Genomic DNA, 22,572 nt, shown 5'->3' with positions numbered 1-22,572 from the left:
TACAGCTGCCAGTCGGAGCCAGTGGCATGCCTACTCCCTGTCGCCACTTATTTTATAATATTTATATATTTGTATTGTTTAAGATACACTAAATACCATGTCCATTTGAAAAGGGTTTGTTGAAAAGTACAGTAAATCATTGTGTGTGTGTGTGCAAAATATATCCGATAACGAGGGGCAGTCCTGGTCATCTGGATCCACTGGTGACATCAAATCCAGTAAAATTGTATTGTCATTTACTTGCAGGCTTCTCACACAGCGCAATGGTGACAAAAGTGACATACTGTAGTAATCAAATAAGTAACATAGGAAGGCAATCAAATAAGTGACAATGTAAATATATAACATACAAAAAATCATGAAACGACTAAATAAAGTAAATCAGGTACAAGAGGCATGCAGATAAAATAAAATAAATATGTAAAATAAATAGCCTATTGGGATATAGTATGGACATTGTTTCCCATGTGCATAGTGAGTGGAATAAGGTGCAGTAGCAAACAAACAATAGTAGCACAGTAAGGTGACATAACTAAACTCAGCAAAGAAAGTAACGTCCTCTTACTGTCAACTGCGTTTGTTTTCAGCAAACTTAACATGTGTAAATATTTGTATGAATAAAACAAGATTCAACAACTGAGTCATAAACTGAACAAATTCCACAGACATGTGACTAACAGAAATGGAATAATGTGCCCCTGAACAAAGGGGGGGTCAAAATCAAAAGTAACAGTCAGTATTTGGTGTGGCCACCAGCTGCATTAAGTACTGCAGTGCATCTCCTCCTCATGGACTGCACCAGATTTGCCAGTTCTTGCTGTGAGATGTTACCCCACTCTTCCACCAAGGCACCTGCAAGTTCCCGGACATTTCTGTGTGGAATGGCCCTAGCCCTCACCCTCCGATCCAGCAGCTCCCAGACGTGCTCAATGGGATTGAGATCCGTGCTCTTTGCTGGCTATGGCAGAACATTGACATTCCTGTCTTGCAGGAAATCACGCACAGAACGAGCAGTATGGCTGATGGCATTGTCATGCTGGAGGGTCATGTCAGGATGAGCCTGCAGGAAGGGTACCACATGAGGGAGGAGGATGTCTTCCCTGTAACGCACAGTGTTGAGATTGCCTGCAATGACAAGCTCAGTCCGATGATGCTGTGACACACCGCCCCAGACCATGATGGACCCTCCACCTCCAAATCGATCCCGCTCCAGAGTACAGGCCTTGGTGTAACGCTCATTCCTTCGACGATAAACGCGAATCCGACCATCACCCCTGGTGAGACAAAACTGCGACTCGTCAGTGAAGAGCACTTTTTGCCAGTCCTGTCTGGTCCAGCGACGGTGGGTTTGTACCCATAGGCGACATTGTTGCCGGTGATGTCTGGTGAGGACCTGCCTTACAACAGGCCTACAAGCCCTCAGTCCAGCCTCTCTCAGCCTATTGTGGACAGTCTGAGTACTGATGGAGGGATTGTGTGTTCCTGGTGTAATTCGGGCAGTTGTTGTTGCCATCCTGTACCTGTCCGGCAGGTGTGATGTTCGGATGTACCGATCCTGTGCAGGTGTTGTTACACGTGGTCTGCCACTGTGAGGACGATCCGCTGTCCGTCCTGTCTCCCTGTAGTGCTGTGTTAGGCATCTCACAGTACGGACATTGCAATTTTTTGCCCTTGTCACATCTGCAGTCCTCATGCCTCCTTTCAGCATGCCTAAGGCACGTTCACACAGATGAGCAGGGACCCTGGGCATCTTTCTTTTGGTGTTTTTCAAAGTCAGTAGAAATGCATCTTAAGTGTCCTAAGTTTTCATAACTGTGACCTTAATTGCCTATCGTCTGTAAGCTGGTAGTGTCTTAACGACCGTTCCACAGATGCATGTTCATTAATTGTTTATGGTTCATTGAACAAGCATGGGAAACAGTGTTTAACCCCTTTACAATGAAGATCTGTGAAGTTATTTGGATTTTTATGAATTATCTTTGAAAGACAGGGTCCTGAAAAAGGGCTGTTTCTTTTTTTGCTGAGTTATTTCATTGCAATCGTCAGCCCAGGGTTCAGTTGTTGGAACAGTCTTGTGGCTTGAGGTTGGCTGGCTTTGAGACAGGTGGTCAGAGACTTGATGTTGACCCTCACTGCCTCGGATCCCTCTCCCGCCTTCACTAATCGGAGGCCCCTTTCAGTTACGAGTGACCTGAATCTGGACCCCCTCATCCATGGCATCCCGGGTTGCAGGATTCTTCCCGAATGGCTCCTATACAAAGAAAGAACATTAAGTTACATTTGAATCGCACATGCTCTTACACAAGAGTTTAAGAATGTACTTAAAAGTTGAGAAAACAGGTGTAACACAATTCATAATATAAAAACTTACTGTGAAGAATTGTCTTCAGAAACAAGTCCCTGAAACAGGCCTTATCCCCTGCCCCAGTCCAGGGGTGTAATCATTACTCCAAACAGTTGCAAAACAAAACTAGCGTTTCTATTGGACAGGTTTAGCAAACAGCGAGGGGCCTACCTGAGTCAACCTGAGATAGAAACACTTTTTTGTTGCAAAACAGAACGTTTGGAGTAATGATTACACCCCAGTTTGTGGCGATGGCAAGACTGTAGAATCCGCCACACTGTTGACTTCAGGTCCTTGGCACCCTTTACAGCCAGAAATATAAGCTACAAAATGCAAGAGAAGTATTTGAAATAACACACTATGTTAACATATTTCCCTCCCCCCAACACTTACAGTGGGGAGAACAAGTAATTGATACACTGCCGATTTTGCAGGTTTTCCTACTTACAAAGCATGTAGAGGTCTGTAGTTTTTATCATAGGTACACTTCAACTGTGAGAGACTGAATCTAAAACAAAAATCCAGAAAATCACATGGTATGATTTTAAAGTAATTAATTTGCATTTTATTGTATGACAGTATTTGATACATCAGAAAAGCAGAACTTAATATTTGGTACAGAAACCTTTGTTTGCAATTACAGAGATCATACGTTTCCTGTAGGTCTTGACCAGGTTTGCACACACTGCAGCAGGGATTTTGGTCCACTCCTCCATACAGACCTTCTCCAGATCCTTCAGGTTTTGGGGCTGTCGCTGGGCAATACGGACTTTCAGCTCCCTCCAAAGATTTTCTATTGGGTTCAGGTCTGGAGACTGGCTAGGCCACTCCAGGACCTTGAGATGCTTCTTACGGAGCCACTCCTTAGTTGCCCTGGCTGTGTGTTTCGGGTCGTTGTCATGCTGGAAGACCCAGCCACTACCCATCTTCCATGCTCTTACTGAGGGAAGGAGGTTGTTGGCCAAGATCTTGCGATACATGGCCCCATCCATCCTCCCCTCAATACGGTGCAGTCGTCCTGTCCCCTTTGCAGAAAAGCATCCCCAAAGAATGATGTTTCCACCTCCATGCTTCACGGTTGGGATGGTGTTCTTGGGGTTGTACTCATCCTTCTTCTTCCTCCAAACACGGCGAGTGGAGTTTAGACCAAAAAGCTCTATTTTTGTCTCATCAGACCACATGACCTTCTCCCATTCCTCCTATGGATCATCCAGATGGTCATTGGCAAACTTCAGATGGGCCTGGACATGCGCTGGCTTGAGCAGGGGGACCTTGCGTGCACTGCAGGATTTTAATCCATGACGGCATAGTGTGTTACTAATGGTTTTCTTTGAGACTGTGGTCCCAGCTCTCTTCAGGTCATTGACCAGGTCCTGCCATGTAGTTCTGGGGTGATCCCTCACCTTCCTCATGATCATTGATGCCCCACGAGGTGAGATCTTGCATGGAGCCCCAGATGGAGGGTGATTGACCGTCATCTTGAACTTCTTCCATTTTCTAATAATTGCGCCAACAGCTGTTGCCTTCTCACCAAGCTGCTTGCCTATTGTCCTGTAGCCCATCCCAGCCTTGTGCAGGTCTACAATTTTATCCCTGATGTCCTTACACAGCTCTCTGGTCTTGGCCATTGTGGAGAGGTTGGAGTCTGTTTGATTGAGTGTGTGGACAGGTGTCTTTTATACAGGTAACGAGTTCAAACAGGTGCAGTTAATATAGGCAATGAGTGGAGAACAGGAGGGCTTCTTAAAGAAAATCGAACAGGTCTGTGAGAGCCGGAATTCTTACTGATTGGTAGGTGATCAAATACTTATGTCATGCAATAAAATGCTAATTAATTACTTAAAAATCATACAATGTGATTTTCTGGATTTTTGTTTTAGATTCCGTCTCTCACAGTTGAAGTGTACCTATGATAAAAATTACAGACCTCTACATGTTTTGTAAGTAGGACAACCTGCAAAATCGGCAGTAAATACTTGTTCTCCCCACTGTATATTATATATACAGTACCAGTCAAAAGTTTGGACACACCTACTCATTCCAAGATTTGTCTTTATTTTTTACTATTTTCTACATTGTAGAATAATAGTGAAGACAACAAAACTATTAAATAACACATATGGAATCATGTAGTAACCAAAAAAGTGTTAAACAAATAAAAATATATTTTATATTTGAGATTGTTCAAAGTAGCCACCCTTTGCCTTGATGACAGCTTTGCACACTCTTGGTATTCTCTCAACCAGCTTCATGAGGAAGTCACCTGGAATGCATTTCAATTAACAGGTGTGCCTTGTTAAAAGTTAATTTGTGGAATTGATTTCCTTCTTAATGCGTTTGAGCCAATCAGTTGTGTTGTGACAAGGTAGGGGTGGTATAGTGAAGATAGCCCTATTTGGTAAAAGACCACGTCCATATTATGGCAAGAACAGCTCAAATAAGCAAAGAGAAACGACAGTCCATCATTACTGTAAGACATGAAGGTCAGTCAATCCGGAAAATGTCAAGAACTTGAATGTTTCTTCAGGTGCAGTCACAAAAACAATCAAGCGCTATGATGAAACTGGCTCTCATGAGGACCACCACAGGAAAGGAAGACCCAGAGTTACCTCTGCTGCAGAGGATAAGTTCATTAGAGTTACCAGCCTCAGAAATTGCAGCCCAAATAAATGCTTCACGGAGTTCAAGTAACAGACACATCTCAACATCAACTGTTCAGAGGAGACTACGTGAATCAGGCCTTCATGGTTGAATTGCTGCAAAGAAACCACTACTAAAGGACACAGATAAGAAGAACAGACTTGCTTGGGCCAAGAAACACGAGGTGTTATGGTGTGGGGGTGCTTTGCAGGTGACACTGTTGTGGACCTCGGAATCTGAAGGATCTGGAGAGATTCTGTATGGAGGAGTGGTCTCAGATCCCTTGCCATGTGTTCTCCAACCTCATTACGCATTATAGGAGAAGACTCAAAGCTGCTATCTTGGCTAAGGGAGGTTGCACAAAGTATTGAATGAAGGGGTGCCAATAATTGTGGCACACATACACTACCGTTCAAAAGTTTGGGGTCACTTAGAAATTTCCTTGGTTTCGAAAGAAAAGCAATTATTTTGTCCATTAAAATAACATCAAATGGATCAGAAATACAGTGTAGACATTAATGTAAATGGCTATTGTAGCTGGAAACAGCTGATTTTTTATGGAATATCTACATAGGCGTACAGAGGCCCATTATCAGCAACCATCAGTCCTGTGTTCCAAACCCTTTTGTAATTATGTTAGCACAGCTGAAAACTGTTGTGCTGATTAAAGAAGCAATAAAACTTGCCTTCTTGAGACTAGTTTAGTATCTGGAGCATCAGCAATTGTGGGTTTGATTACAGGCTCAAAATGGCCAGAAACAAATAACTTTCTTCTGAAACTCGTCAGTCTATTCTTGTTCTGAGAAATGAAGGCTATTCCATGCGAGAAATTGCCAAGAAACTGAAGATCTCGTACAACGCTGTGTACTACTCCCTTCACAGAATAGTGCAAACTGGCTCTAACCAGAATAGAAAGAGGAATGGGAGGCCCCAGTGCACAACTGAGCAAGGGGACAAATACAAAAGTGTCTAGTTTGAGAAATAGACAGGTCCTCAACTGGCAGCTTCATTAAATAGTTCCCGCAAAACACCAGTCTCAACATCAACAGTGAAGAGGCGACTCCGGGATGCTGACCTTCTAGGCAGAGTTGCAAAGAAAAAGCCATATCTCAGACTGGCATATAAAAAGAAAAGATTAAGATGGGCAAAATAACACAGACACTGGACTTTTTCTTTGCAACTCTGCCTAGAAGGTCAGCATCCCGGAGTCGCCACTTCACTGTGTTTGTAAATTATGTCTGAGTGTTGGAGTGTGCCCATCTGTCAGTAATAAAAATAATAAGAAAATCGTGCTGTCTGGTTTGCTTAATATAAGGAATTTGATGTATAGCATTTACTTTAACTTGGTACTTTTACTCAAGTATGACAATTGAGTACTTTTTCTACCGCTGTACTTAAGTACATTTAAAACCAGATACTTTTACACTTTTACTGGGTAACTTTAACTTTTACTTGAGTCATTTTCTGTTAGAGAAGTATGACAATTGAGTACTTTTTCCACCACTGTTTATAACAACAAAAACAGATTGTGCCTCTACATGGCCATGGTTAGCTGGAAGGTGGCAGGCCAAATTTGAAATGAGAGAAATTCACTGCTATTGTCTTTCAAATGAGCTTACGGCTACATGGCTTGCCGAGGGTTTATAATGGGAGCTACCCACCAAAGATGTAGATCACGTCAACGGAAAACGCGCTCTCCCTCTGGCGGTAGGAATTTAAAGCCTTGGGTGTAGGGACCATGGAAAATTGAAGGTGTAACAGGAACAGATTGGGAGGATGGGTAAATGGCGTCCCTTGAGAACGCAAGAAACAGATGTATGTCAGGAGAAGTGCAGTATTATCATAAGGAGACATATACTTGGATGATGGAGGAGGAATGGAGGGAAAAAGAGAGGCAGAGGAGGTCTAAGAGAGAGAGGGAGGAAGACTGTGAGCTTGAGTCGGTAAGAAATGGCGGGAAAAAGGAAGAAGGTTTGTTAAAGAAGAATAGTAGGAAATGTAAGCAAAGTGAGCTGAAGACAGGAGGAGAAATTGAAGTGAATGAGGGTGAAGTATTGGAGGTGGTAGGTGTGGTGAAGTACTCGGAGCCCAAGGCTTGCACAGAGGGTCAGGATAAAGATGGGTCTGTGACGGTAGGAGTGAAGTTTTTGGAAAAAGTGGACCCTTGCCGTTTGGCTAATCCATTTGTGGTTTCAGGATGGGTGAAAAAAGCGTTGGGTAAAGTGGAATCTGTGAGCGTAACCAGAAGTGGTCTAGTGATAATTGTTTGTGTTTCTGTTGGTCAGAGGGAGAAGGCGCTCAGATTTAAACAAATGGGGAAAGAATTGTAAATTGTTTCAGTCTCAAGAAAAGGGCGCCATTGAAAGGAGTGATTACTGGGGTAGCAGTAAATGTAAAAGTTGATCAACTGAAGGGGAAGACTCCCGGTGTTTGTGATGCTCGTCGTTTGGTGTGACGCAAACAGGGTGGCGAGAGTGGGGAAACAGAAGAGTCATTGTCTGTTCTTTTGAGTTTTGAAGTTGAGTCTTTGCCTGATAAAGTGAAGTTAGGATATATAAGTTATCCTGTACGAGCTTATGTACCGAATACATTACGATGTTACAGGTGTCAAACTTATGGGCATGTGGCAGCAGTGTGTAGGAGGGAGGTTCCAAGGTGTGAGAAGTAGCATTGGGGAAAGTAGTGGTACAGTGCCTTGCAAAAGTATTCATCCCCCTTGGCGTTTTCCTATTTTGTTGCATTACAACCTGTAATTTAAATTGATTTTTATTTTTATTTCATGTAATGAACATACACAAAATAGTCCAAATTGGTGAAGTGAAATGAAAAAAATAACTTCGATATATAACGGAAAAGTGGTGCGTGCATATGTATTCACCCCCTTTGCCAAGAAGCCCCTAAATAAGATCTGGTGCAACCAATTACCTTCAGAAGTCACATAATTAGTTAGATTGCACACAGGTGGACTTTATTTAAGTGTCACATGATCTGTCACATGATGTCAGTATATATACACCTGTTCTGAAAGGCCCCAGAGTCTGCAACACCACTAAGCAAGGGGCACCACCAAGCAAGCGGCACCATGAAGACCAAGGAGCTCTCCAAACAGGTCAGGGACAAAGTTGTGGATAAGTACAGATCAGGGTTGGGTTATAAAGAAATATCAGAAACTTTGAACATCCCACGGAGCACCATTAAATCCATTATTTATAAATAGAAAGAATATGGCACCACAACAAACCTGCGAAGAGAGGGCCGCCCACCAAAACTCACGGACCAGGCAAGGAGGGCATTAATCAGAGAGGCAACAAAGAGACCAAAGATAACCCTAAAGGAGCTGCAAAGCAACACAGCGGAGATTGGAGTATCTGTCCACAGGACCACTTTAAGCCGTACACTCCACAGAGCTGGGCTTTATGGAAGAGTGGCCAGAAAAAAGACATTGCTTAAAGAAAAGAATAAGCAAACACATTTGGTGTTCGCCAAAAAGCCATTTGGGAGACTCCCCAAACATATGGAAGAAGGTACTCTGGTCAGATGAGACTAAAATTGAGCTTTTTGGCCATCAAGGAAACGCTATGTCTGGCGCAAACCCAACACCTCTCATTACCCCAAGAACACCATCCACACAGTGATGAATGGTGGTGGCAGCATCATGCTGTGGGGATGTTTTTCATCGGCAGGGACTGGGTTACTGGTCAGATTTGAATGAATGATGGATGGCGCTAAATACAGGGAAATTCTTGAGGGAAACCTGTTTCAGTCTTCCAGAGATTTGAGACTGGGACGCAGGTTCACCTTCCAGCAGGACAATGACCCTAAGCATACTGCTAAAGCAACACTCGTAGTCCCCTGTAGCTCAGTTGGTAGAGCATGGCGCTTGCAACGCCAGGGTTGTGGGTTCGTTTCCCACGGGGGGCCAGTATGAAAATGTATGCACTCACTAACTCTAAGTCGCTCTGGATAAGACCGTCTGCTAAATGATGTAAATGTTTAAGGGGAAACATTTAAATGTCTTGGAATGGCCTAGACAAAGCCTAGACCTCAATCCAATTGAGAATCTGTTGGTATGACTTAAAGATTGCTGTACACCAGCGGAACCCATCCAACTTGAAGGAGCTGGAACAGTTTTGCCTTGAAGAATGGGCCAAAATCCCAGTGGCTAGATATGCCAAGCTTATAGAGACATACCCCAAGAGACTTGCAGCTGTAATTGCTGCAAAAGGTGGCTCTACAAAGTATTGACTTTGGTGGGGTGAAGAGTTATGCACGCTCAAGTTTTCTGTTTTTTTGTCTTATTTCTTGTTTGTTTCACAAAAAAAAATATTTAGCATCTTCAAAGTGGTAGGCATGTTGTGTAAGTCAAATGATACAAACCCCTAAAAAATCCATTTTAATTCCAGGTTGTAAGGCAACAAAATAGGAAAAATGCCAAGGGGGGTGAATACTTTCGCAAGCCACTGTATATGTTTCAGTAAGATCTGATTTTTAGCATTTATACCAATGGTTATTAATTGTACTGCAGGGATAGAACGTAAGTCGAAGAAAATGGAGGGTGTGGTGGCAGCTGCAGAGAGGTATTTGGGTGTGCGAGACTTGACATCAGAAGAGTTACAGGGAGGGTTAACCATGTCAGGTTGAGGGCATGAGGTAGGAATGAATAGTGGAGTAGGGTGGTGTTAATTATTAATATTTTTGAATTTCTGAGTGTAGTGTTAGATGGTAGGGTATTTATTTATTTTATTTTTCAAGCAAAATATAAGGGAGTTGTGCACCAGTCTAGTAGGTGGCAGTAATGCAACAAATTGGATGCCAACCGCCGTTAAACCTCATCGAAGAAGAAGACTGTGGAAAATAGCAAGGGGGAGGTATTTGTTTTGTGTATTGGGATAGACCTAGACACTGTTTCTTTGCAATCATGTGACTTACGATCAGAGAGACGAACGTTGTGGAAACTTACGCTTTGAACACACCGACTGTATTATTGCGCAAAATAGTATGCAGCATTATCTAGATATATGTGCAACAAAAGTTCAACATTAACCTTCTGCTACCATTTCTGTCAACCCGTTTACGCATACAGTTTGACGCATACGTTTGATAAATCCAACGGAAACACCACCAAGAACGCACTGCAACTGCCTCTGCAACGCAATGCTGCAATGCAAACGCAGTGTTCCATTGGAAATGAATGTACTTCTGGTGTACCAAAACGGTTCACAGTCGGTGTGTTCGAAGCATTATTTCGAAAATGAGCAGCTGCCAAGAGAATACTGTGGGCGTGTCTATTGGGCAGACCGCCTGAGTGATGCTATAGGAGAAGTTCTGTTATCTGGACAGATCCCTTCTCTCTCACAAGACTTGTCGGATCGACTTTACAAGACCCAAATATGGCTGGTGGTGAGTAACCTACCTACATTTACATTTTTGTCATTTAGCAGACGCTCTTATCCAGAGCGATTTACAGTTAGTGAATGCATACATTTTCATACTGGCCCCACGTGGGAAACGAACCCACAACCCTGGCGTTGCAAGCACCATGCTCTACCAACTGAGCTACAGGGGACTACACGGTAGTTATTACCTACACGGTAATAAGACATAATGGAACTCATGTCTAGTATTTGTTTTTTGTGTTCTTCAAAAATTAACTGCTCATGAAATTCTCTCATTGCTGTGCTTTTTAACAATATTTTTGATTCAACCACAACTAAATAACCCATTGAACTCTTTATGTATTGGAAGAAGTGAGGAGTAGCTCTTTATGAACTGATTGCTTCATTACTAAACCTGAGCATGGTGTAACAGGCATGCACCAATTTGTCACAGCACCAATTAGCCTTGCTACGACACATCTGGGGTCCCCGCCTTGTGCTTCTCTGCCTGTGTGTGTGCCATTGCTGTGAATTCTGTTGCACAGACAACTTCTTCCACTTTCGTTTTTCGGCAGATTGAGTGGGAAAAGGCGCGAAATGCTATCAAAACCATAGAAACTCTCGGTGACAAAACTCCCCAGAGAAGTAGTTGAATTTGTCGTTACTCGCTAGACTCTTTTACCATTAAAAGTAGTTGGAGGGGTATGAAAAGTTGCTAAATTGACAACACTGGTCACGGCTGCACTCAACAACCATATTCGAGAGCATCAAAAATGTGATGTATCAAAAAACGTGATGTATCATGGGTAAATTTGACTGATCTACAAATAATAATTAGTATTTATTTATGATGCAAGCAAGGCGATTTATAGACCAGGCAGTCGGCAATTGCCTCCACTGTCCAAAATGCCCAAGGTGTGTTGCGTGCGTCCCAATACTCTTTAACAGTAATACCAAAAGCTACTCATATGCAGTACTGTACTACATGGTGGCGTGTATGTGTAATGACGTGTCAGTACCGCATACCACAATAACGATTAGCTTAGTCAGTTTTGATAGGTTAATTGTTTATGTTAAATGTTATATTTCATTGCAGAATGCACAGGATTATTGTACTTCTGTTAATGTCTTTGTCTCTTTGATCAAAAAGAATGATTATAGTTTACAATTTCATGTTGCAGTTGCATTCACACAGTTCAATTGATAGTCAGCCATTGGTAATTTGCTCACAGTTTAGGTTCTACAGACCAAACATGTTTGACTCTGATTTCAAGAAGAAAAGTAACAACCATGCCTGTCTGTCATTCAACAGTGCTGCAAAAGCAACAGGAGATGCTGAGGATTGTTCTGGTTGGGAAGACTGGAGTTGGGAAGAGTGCAACAGCAAACACCATCCTGGGGAAAAAAGTTTTTGAGTCTCAACGTTCCCCTGTTTCTCTGACAAAAGAGTGTGACAAGGCTAGAGGGGAGGTGGATGGGAGAGAAGTTGCTATTGTTGACACTCCAGGCTTGTTTGACACTGACTTATCACAAAAGGAGACCCTGATAAAGATTGCTAAGTGCATCTCCTTCGCTGCTCCTGGTCCCCATGTGTTCCTTGTAGTGATAGCGTTGGTTAGATTCACAAAGGAAGAGAAAGATGCAGTGGAGATGATTCAGAAATTCTTTGGAGAAGATGCAGCAAGATACATCATCATCCTCTTCACAAATGCAGACCAGCTTGATGAAGAACAAACAATTGAAGACTTTTTGCGTGCCAGTCCAGATCTTCAGCATGTCATTGCCAAATGCAGTGGGCGGTATCATCTCTTCAACAACAAAGATAAGAAGAATCGCTCCCAGGTCAATGAACTGCTTGAGAAGATGAACAAGATGGTCATGATGAATGGAGGAAGCTGCTACACCACTGAGATGTTCCAAATGGCTGAGAGGGCGATTGAAGAGGAGACGAAGAGGATCCTGAGAGAGAAGGAAGAGGAGGTGCGCATTGAGGAGGAGAAACTAAAGGCAAAATATGAAGGAGAGTTCCTAAAGAAACATCAAGCCATCCTAAGTGCAACCACCAGTGCATCAGCCAGAGCTTTAGCTGAAAGAAGTAACGACGTAATAAAAAATCCTTTGCGCTATTTTTGTAATATCCTCTGAGGTGGTGTCATCATAAAAAAACAATTAAATGTGGGATGGCATGAGACAATAGAACAAGACATGAAGTACTGAAGACTAGGGAAAAAAAGCACCACAATACTATACTACAAATCACATGACATTTCATTAATGATAAAGTGGCACTGATAATAATATTATGATAGGACTTGATTTGCCCTTGATGGCAAGTGATTGTCCGGATGCCAGGTGAACTCATATCCTTTGCTTACAATCATAACATTGAGTGACCTGCTTTAAATGCTGAACCTACCTGAATCTGCCAAACTAACTTAAAATGTCAGAAGTACATCAGTGTTTTCCATCATCCTGTGTAACAGATAACACACAGACGACTGTAATAGCAGAGGTCTCATCCTCACGTTCTATGAGAGAAAGAATCAGAATAATCATGAGTGTAATGATACATGCATACTTTGAGGAGGTGTATTTATGTATTGATTTTGAGATTGTGACTTACTCCTTCATCTGGCATATTTGAATGTGACTGCATGTACCCATAATTCAGTATTAAAGCTGTTACTTCAACTGCACCTCTGACTCAAGTCTTTCACACAATGTTTGTGCTTATAGAAGTAATTGTACTATTGCATTTACCTATACAATTTTCATTACTATATATCTATTAGATCAGTGATTACTATAAGAAAAGAAGGAAGGGATGCATTTTATTGTTTAGAATGAAGAACCAAGGTCTTCCTGTGTAGAGTTAAACTCCAACCCAAAATTAGCACTAACATCCCATCACTAGAGGGGGCCATAACTTGGTTTAACCGGTGTACTGCAGCGTTAGACATCCATCCTCCAGTGATTTTCGAAACATTACCGTTGATATTTATTTTTTACCTTTATTTAACTAGGCAAGTCAGTTAAGAACAAATTCTTATTTACAATGACGGCCTACACCGACTCCCAATCACAGCCGGTTGTGATACAGCCTAGAATTGAACCAGGGGGTCTGTAGTGACGCCTCAAGCACTGAGATGCAGTGCCTTAGACCACTGCGCCACTCGGGAGCCCAAGTATAAATACAGTAAAGTACACACACAATAGAGGAGCTATAGACATCAATATAGGAAAGACCCCCTTCCCCCCCTTGTGCTACGTCATGACATACCTCGACCACCTATTGAGATGTTCCTTTTGTTAAGTAAATCAGGTGTTAAAAGAGGTGAAAAGGTGTGGGTCACCTGACAGGAAAGCAGGACTTCATGGCAGAGATCAAATATTGTTTTGACTAGAGCAGGGATGGGCAACTTCAAACCTCGCTGGCCAGAGTGGTATCACACTTTTCCCCCATCCCTAGCAAACATAGCTGACTCAACTAATTACGTTCTAAACTGAAAATAATTATTAGTTAATTATTGGAGTCAGGTGTGTTAGCTGGGGCTGGGGTGAAAGTGTCACACTTATCAGGCCCCAGAGGACTGGAGTTGCCCATCCCTGGGCTAGAGGGAGTACAGCTACAAGTTACTTTTTTTGTAGCAGGTTAGGAGGATTTATGCAGAAGGTTAGGATAATTAGCATGACAGGTTAGTAGACTTAGGTTAAGGTTAGGAAAGGGGTTAGGGTTAGCTAAAATGCTCTCCTAATCACTTCCGGTTGTAGCTGCAATACTTCTAGTCATAACCATCAAAGATTGGCATCCTAGAAAGAGGAATGCACAGAGATCCTATATATCTATATGTTCTAGATGTAATTATAAGAGACAATGGCTGAAGTGATCTGTGGTTTTGAGAAATAGAGATGACAGATGAGGTCAAACCATAACCTTTTACATTAAACCTGAACGATGCAACTCTAGCAGTGGACTGGACTGGCCAGCTGGAGGAGTCATAATTGGACTCATTAACCAGGTTTCCATCCACCCTTTGTATGCGAGTAAAGTACATGTTGGATAAAAGAAATGTCAAATAATTTTGCATTTACCCATAATAATCTCAACATGTAGGCTATACCCACACTGTATCTGCAAGATGTGGGCTAGAGTGCACGTGCCAAGACCAGAGTTGGTGCATTTGCTATATAATGCAACATTTGCAGTGTCAAAACCATCAGTAAAGTTGAAAATGCAATGGAAACCAATTTAACCTGTATACTGAACAAAAATATAAAAACAACATGTAAAGTGTTGGTCCCATGTTTCATGAGCTGAAATAATAGATTGCAGAAATATTCAATACACAAAGTTAATTTCAAAAAAATGTTGGGCACAAATTAGTTTTCATCCATGTTAGTGAGCATTTCTCCTTTGCTAAGATAATCTATTCATCTGACAGGTGTGGCATATCAAGAAGCTGATTAACCAGCATGATTATTACACAGGTGCACCTTGTGCTGGGGACAATAAAAGGCCACTCTAAAATGTGCAATTTTGTCACAATGCCATAGATGTCTCAAGTTTTGTGTAATGTGCATGTTGACTGCAGCAATGTCCACCAGAGCTGTTGCCAGAGAATTTAATGTTCATTTCTCTACCATAAGCCGCCTCCAACGTCGTTTTAGAGAATTTGGCAGTACGTCCAACTGGCCTCACAACCGCAGACCACGTGTAACCACGCCAGCCCAGGACCTCCACATCCGGCTTCCTCCACCTCGACAGCTGATAAAACTGTCAGAAACCTTCTCAGGGAAGCTCATCTGCGTGCTCGTCGTCCTCACCAGGGTCTTGACCTGACTGCAGTTCAGCGGTGTAACCGACTTCACTTCAGCAAATGGCCACTGGCGTGCTGGAAAAGTGAGTAGTTCAGCACAAGCATTTATTGAATATGAAGGATAAAAAAAGTTAAAAGAAACATGTAATAAACACATTTGTTTAACCCTTGAAAAAATGGCTCATCATCCCATCTCACTATTACATTTACAAGTGATATTTTATTTAACCTTTATTTTATTAGGGAAGTCATACTGAGACCACGGTTTCTTTTACAGATGATCCCTGAATTACATAAATTACAGAAAACACACACATAAAACATACAAAATGCAAGCAGAAAAAAAAGAAAGACACAGTAATAAAAAAACATTCATCTATAATAAGGTCCTCAATCAGCCTTCTGAATTGTCCTACAGGCACCAAAACATCAAATTTAACAACATTTTGAAGATTGTTTCACGAATAAGGTGCAAGAAAACGAAAAGCTGATTTACCTAACTCAGTAAAGACCAAAGGAATTTCCAGAGTTAGCCATCGCTGAGACTGGGTGTGTTAACACGTATGTCTGCAATTTAGTAATGATGTTAGGTACAGTGGGACTTTTTGTAAAAGGGCTTTATAAATGAAAACATAGCAATGTATAAACCTACGTGACATCAAAGAGGGCCAACCAACTTTCTGGTTGAGAATGCAGTGATGAGTACTCATTGTCACCCGTAATAAACCGCCATGTGCTATGATAAACTGCATTTAACGGCTTTAATGAAGTGACAACTGTGTTCATATAGATGATGTCACCATAGTCTAGGACCGAATGGAACGTCAAATACAAAATACAGTAAAAAAAAGCTAAACAATATACATTGTTTGCGAAGACCGCTAATAGTTTAAAAAAAGTTTTCTGACTGCATGATTGTCAGATTGTTTCTGCTCTATCAAAATTAACAGACATGAGTAGTCCACCACATTTATTGAATAAGAAGGATTCAAAAAGAAGAAAAAACATGCTAAAAAGACCAAATACTTAATATACACATTTTTTTTAACCCTTAAACATTTGGGTCTTATCATCCCATCTAACTATTAAATACAGACACAAATATGCAATGTGAAGCACTAGAAAAATATAGATGGGTTATCTTCCCAGATAAGGAATTAATCAAACCTAAGGTTGAAAAATTCCAGCCAAACGAATCCAGAACACCCCACCTTGTATCTCAGGGGTCTGTACTTCAGGAAGACCATAGGGTGGACCACACTTGAAAAAAATGTAGATCTTATCGTCCGATCTCACGCAAGAGGATTGATAGGTAATCTTCCAGATAAGAGGGAATGAATCAAACCTAGGGTTGCAAAATCTGGATTTCCTGGTTATTCCCTCCTGATTATGGGAATCTTCCAACCAGGATTTGTGGAGAATGTTTTTGGTAAAGTTACTGGAATTTTGCAACCCTAATCAAAACACATACATATTTTAGCAAGAGCTTCTACAACTACCATGTTATTTGTCCCTCCCTCTCTCTCTCTCCTTCCCCAGGTCCAGGCTGTTTCAGAGCCCTGAGAACTGAGAGGCAGCAGAATAACATAAATGAAATGAAGACCAGACTTTCACCCAAAGACATAACATATATGATGTGGTGGTTTACAAGCATAAAAGTAAAACAGAACTCAATCACAACCAGCCAAACCAATCCAGAACACCCCACCTTGTATCTCAGCAGTCTGTACTTCAGGAAGACCACAGGGTGGACTACTGCCAGGTAGCGCTCAAAACATATACAGCACTGGAACAGGGGGCGGCCTGGGAGAATAAAACCACTAAAGAATGCTGCTAGAGCTAGGAGAGGGGGAATAGGGAGGTGTATGTAGACAAAGACAGAGACAGCACACAGGCAGAAGAGGCTCTTAAATGTGGCGCATGGCTCTTAAATGTGGCGCCGATGAAGATGGCTGCCTCGCGACTAGCTCTTAGGAAACTTTGCAGTATTTTGTTATTTTATGTATTATTTTTTAGATTATTAGCTCAGAATGTGTTTTGCATCATTACATACAGCCGGGAAAAACTATTGGATATCAGAGCGCGGTAACTCACCAGCATTACGACCAGGAATATTACTTTCCCGAAGCAGATCCTTTGTTTGCTCTCCTCAGGGCAACTGAACTGATTCCAGCGGCTGACCCAAAACATCGCCGGGCGGAGGAGAGGCACTCATGCCTGCTGGTTCGACTTACACCACCCACCGCTTCCAAGTATTCTACTCGCTAATGTTCAATCTTTGGTTAACAAAGTCGACGAACTGCGGGCAAGGATTTCTTTCCCAGAGAGACATCAAGGCCTGTAACATACTATGTTTCACGGAAACATGGCTCTCTTGGGATATTCTGCTCGAAATCGGTCCAGCCAGATGGGTTCTCAGTTCATCGCACAGACAGGAATAAATATCTCTCCGGGAAGCAGAAGGGCGAAGTGTGTGTTTCATGATTAATGACTCATGGTGTAATTGTAGTAACATACAGGAACTCGAGTCCTTCTGTTCACCCGACCTAGAATATCGCACAATCAAATGCCGACCGTATTATCTCCCAAGAGAATTATCTTCGGTTATAGTCACACCCCCTCAAGCCGATACCAGGACGGCCCTCAAAGAACATCACTGGACTTTATGCAAACTGGAAACCACATATCTTGAGGCTGCATTTATTTTAGCTGGGGATTTTAACAAAGCAAATTTGAGGACTAGGCTGCCGAGGTTCTATCAACATATCGACTGTTGTACTCGCGCTGCTAAAATCCTCGACCATTGCTATACAAACTTCCGGCATGGTTATAAGGCCCTCCCCCGCCCTCCTTTCGGCAAATCTGACCACGAATCCATTTTGCTTCTCCCTTCCTATAGGCAGAAACTCAAACAGGAAGTACCCATGCTAAGGACTATTCAACGCTGGTCTGACCAATCGGAATCCACGCTTCAAGATTGTTTTGATCACGCGGACTGGGATATGTTCCGGGTAGCTTCCGAAAATAATTTTGACGTATACACTGAAACGATGACTGAGTTTATCAGGAAGTGTATAGGTGATGTTGTGCCCACTGTGACTATTAAAACCTACCCTAACCAGAAACCGTGGATAGACGGCAGCATTCGCACAAATCTGAAAGCGCGAACCACCGCATTCAACCATGGCAAGGTGACTGTGAATATGGCAGAATACAAACAGTGTAGCTACTCACTCCGCAAGGCAATTAAACTGGCAAAACATCAGTATAGAGACAAAATGGAGTCGCAATTCAACGGCTCAGACACAAGACGTATGTGGCAAGGTCTACAGACAATCACGGACTACAAAAAGAAAACCAGCCACGTTGCCGACACCGACGTCTCGCTTCCAGACAAGCTAAACACCTTCTTCGCCCGCTTTGAGGATAACACAGTGCCACTGACGAGGCCCACTACCAAGGACTGTGGCCTCTCCTTCTCCATGGCCGATGTGATTAAGACATTTAAGCACGTTAACCCCCGCAAGGCTGCCGGCCCAGACGGCATCCCCTAGCCGCGTCCTCAGAGCATGCATGGACATATTCAATCTCTCCATTTCCCAGTCTGCTGTTCCCACATGCTTTAAGATGGCCACCATTGGTCCTGTACCCAAGAAAGCAAAGGTAACTCACCTCTGTAATCATGAAGTGCTTTGAGAGACTAGTCAAGGATCATATCACCTCTATCTTACCTGTCACCCTAGACCCACTTCAATTTGCTTACCGCCCTCAATAGATCCACAGACGACACAATCGCAATCGCCATCACACTGCACACTGCCCTATCCCATCTGGACAAGAGGAATACCTATGTAAGAATGCTGTTCATTGACTACAGCTCAGCATTCAACACCATAGTACCCTCCAAGCTCATCATTAAGCTCGAGGCCCTGGGTCTGAACCCCGCCCTGTGCAACTGTGTCCTGGACTTCCTGACGGGCCGCCTCCAGGTGGTGAAGGTAGGAAACAACATCTCCACTTCGCTGATCCTCAACACTGGGGCCCCACAAGGGTGCGTGCTCAGCCCCCTCCTGTACTCCCTGTTCACCCATGACTGCGTGGCCAAGCACGCCTCCAACTCAATCATCAGGTTTGCAGACGACACAACAGTAGTAGGCTTGATTACCAACAATGACGAGACCGCCTACAGGGAGGAGGTGAGGGCTCTGGGAGTGTGGTGCCAGGAAAATAACCTCTCACTCAACATCAACAAAACAAAGGAGATGATCGCGGACTTCAGGAAACAGCAGAGGGTGCACCCCCTATCCACATTGACGGGACCGCAGTGGAGAAGGTGGAAAGCTTCAAGTTCCTTGGCGTACACATCACCGACAAACTGAAATGGTCCACCCATGCAGACAGTGTGGTGAAGAAGGCGCAACAGAGCCTCTTCAACCTCAGGAGGCTGAAGAAATGTGTCTTATCACCTAAAACCGTCACAAACTTTTACAGATGCACAATTGAGAGCATCCTGTCGGGCTGTATCACCGCCTGGTACGGCAACTGCACCGCCCACAACCGCAGGGCTCTCCAGAGGGTGGGGCGGTCTGCCGAACGCATTACCGGGGGCAAACTACCCACCCTCCAAGACACATACAGCACCCGATGTCACAGGAAGGCCAAAAAGATAATCAAGGACATCAACCACACGAGCCACTGCCTGTTCACCCCGCTATCATCCAGAAGCGAGGTCAGTACAGGTGCATCAAAGCTGGGACCGAGAGAATGGAAAACAGCTTCTACATCAGGGCCATCAGACTGTTAAATAGCCATCACTAGCACATTAGAGGCTGCTGCTGCCTATTGAAATCACTGGCCACTTTAAGAAATGGAACACTAGTCACTTTAATAATGTTTACATATCTTGCACTACTCATCTCATATGTATATACTGCATTCTATTCTATAATATTCTTCTGTATCTTAGTCCATGCCGCTCTGTCATTGCTTGTCCATATATGTATATATTCTTAAATCCCATTCCTTACTTTTTTGTGTGTATTGGGTATATGTTGTGTAATTGTTAGATATTACTGCACTGTCGGAGCTAGAAGCACACGCATTTCCCTACACCCGCTATAACATCTGCTAAACACATGTATGTGACGATTAAAATTTGATTTGATTTGTGTCTCTCTTACAACTGAGCTAGGTACATCTATAGGCTACATCAAATACCTTCCAACACACATGTGTGGCATATCACATTGCCAACCTCTGTAGTTACAACAAGGACCACATGCCATATTTCTGTCTGGAAAGTGTAGCGGTGACGTTAGGATGGCAAGCTGAAGACGGAGTGCAGACAACACCTTCACTCAGTCACTCACCCTGACCCACACACCTCAGTCGCTCCCTTCTGTAAACTGTGCACTATACAGTGAGGGAAAAAAGTATTTGATCCCCTGCTGATTTTGTACGTTTGCCCACTGACAAAGACATGATCAGTCTATAATTTTATTGGTAGGTTTATTTGAACAGTGAGAGACAGAATAACAACAAAAAAATCCAGAAAAACGCATGTCAAAAAATGTTATAAATTGATTTGCATTTTAATGAGGGAAATAAGTATTTGACCCTCTGCAAAACATGACTTAGTACTTGGTGGCAAAACCCTTATTGGCAATCACAGAGGTCAGACGTTTCTTGTAGTTGGCCACCAGGTTTGCACACATCTCAGGAGGGATTTGTCCCGCTCCTCTTTGCAGATCTTCTCCAAGTCATTAAGGTTTCGAGGCTGACGTTGGCAACTCAAACCTTCAGCTCCCCTCCACAGATTTTCTATGGGATTAAGGTCTGGAGACCGGCTAGGCCACTCCAGGACCTTAATGTGCTTCTTCTTGAGCCACTCCTTTGTTGCCTTGGCCGTGTGTTTTGGGTCATTGTCATGCTGGAATACCCATCCACGACCCATTTTCAATGCCCTGGCTGAGGGAAGGTTCTCACCCAAGATTTGACGGTACATGGCCCCGTCCATCGTCCCTTTGATGCGGTGAAGTTGTCCTGTCCCCTTAGCAGAAAAACACCCCCAAAGCATAAAGTTTCCACCTCCATGTTTGACGGTGGGGATGGTGTTCTTGGGGTCATAGGCAGCATTCCTCCTCCTCCAAACACGGCGAGTTGAGTTGATGCCAAAGAGCTCCATTTTGGTCTCATCTGACCACAACACTTTCACCCAGTTCTCCTCTGAATAATTCAGATGTTCATTGGCAAACTTCAGACGGGCATGTACAGTGGGGAGAACAAGTATTTGATACACTGCCGATTTTGCAGGTTTTCCTACTTACAAAGCATGTAGAGGTCTGTAATTTTTATCATAGGTACACTTCAACTGTGAAAGACGGAAACTAAAACAAAAATCCAGAAAATCACATTGTATGATTTTTAAGTAATTAATTTGCATTTTATTGCATGACATAAGTATTTGATCACCTACCAACCAGTAAGAATTCCGGCTCTCACAGACCTGTTAGTTTCTCTTTAAGAAGCCCTCCTGTTCTCCACTCATTATCTGTATTAACTGCACCTGTTTGAACTCGTTACCTGTATAAAATACACCTGTCCACACACTCAATCAAACAGACTCCAACCCTCTCCACAATGGCCAAGACCAGAGAGCTGTGTAAGGACATCAGGGATACAATTGTAGACCTGCACAAGGCTGGGATGGGCTACAGGACAATAGGCAAGCAGCTTGGTGAGAAGGCAACAACTGTTGGCGCAATTATTAGAAAAGGGAAGAAGTTCAAGATGACGGTCAATCACCCTCGGTCTGGGGCTCCATGCAAGTCTCACCTCGTGGGGCATCAATGATCATGAGGAAGGTGAGGGATCAGCCCAGAACTACACGGCAGGACCTGGTCAATGACCTGAAGAGAGCTGGGACCACAGTCTCAATTAAAACCATTAGTAACACATTACGCCGCATGGATTAAAATCCTGCAGCACACGCAAGGTCCCCCTGCTCAAGCCAGCGCATGTCCAGGCCCGTCTGAAGTTTGCCAATGACCATCTGGATTATCCAGAGGAGGAATGGAAGAAGGTCATGTGGTCTGATGAGACAAAAAATTTAGCTTTTTGGTCTAAACTCCACTCGCCGTGTTTGGAGGAAGAAGAAGGATGAGTACAACCCCAAGAACACCATCCCAACCGTGAAGCATGGAGGTGGAAACATTCTTTGGGGATGCTTTTCTGCAAAGGGGACAGGACGACTGCACCGTATTGAGGGGGAGGATGGATGGGGCCATGTATCGCCGAGATCTTGGCCAACAACCTCCTTCCTTCAGTAAGAGCATTGAAGATGGACACACAGCCAGGGCAACTAAGGAGTGGCTCCGTAAGAAGCATCACATGGTCC

The 22,572-nt window shown here is 43.2% G+C and overlaps 1 protein-coding gene across 1 annotated transcript; it reads left to right on the top strand.

Annotated features, from left to right (window-relative positions):
* Positions 1 to 9,822: 9,822 nt before the first annotated feature.
* Positions 9,823 to 13,055, top strand: LOC121535792 (GTPase IMAP family member 9-like). The gene is made up of 2 exons (XM_041843087.2): positions 9,823 to 10,384; positions 11,672 to 13,055. Exons 1-2 carry the CDS (start codon positions 10,375 to 10,377, stop codon positions 12,502 to 12,504), a joined length of 843 nt encoding a protein of 280 aa, XP_041699021.2. The 5' UTR covers positions 9,823 to 10,374; the 3' UTR covers positions 12,505 to 13,055.
* The last annotated feature ends 9,517 nt before the right edge of the window (positions 13,056 to 22,572 follow it).

This window comes from Coregonus clupeaformis, unplaced genomic scaffold (assembly GCF_020615455.1).
Source record: "Coregonus clupeaformis isolate EN_2021a unplaced genomic scaffold, ASM2061545v1 scaf0960, whole genome shotgun sequence".
Taxonomy (NCBI): domain Eukaryota; kingdom Metazoa; phylum Chordata; class Actinopteri; order Salmoniformes; family Salmonidae; genus Coregonus; species Coregonus clupeaformis.
The sequence above is the reverse complement of the archived record's forward strand: the minus strand, read 5'-3'. Positions and strand labels throughout refer to the sequence as shown.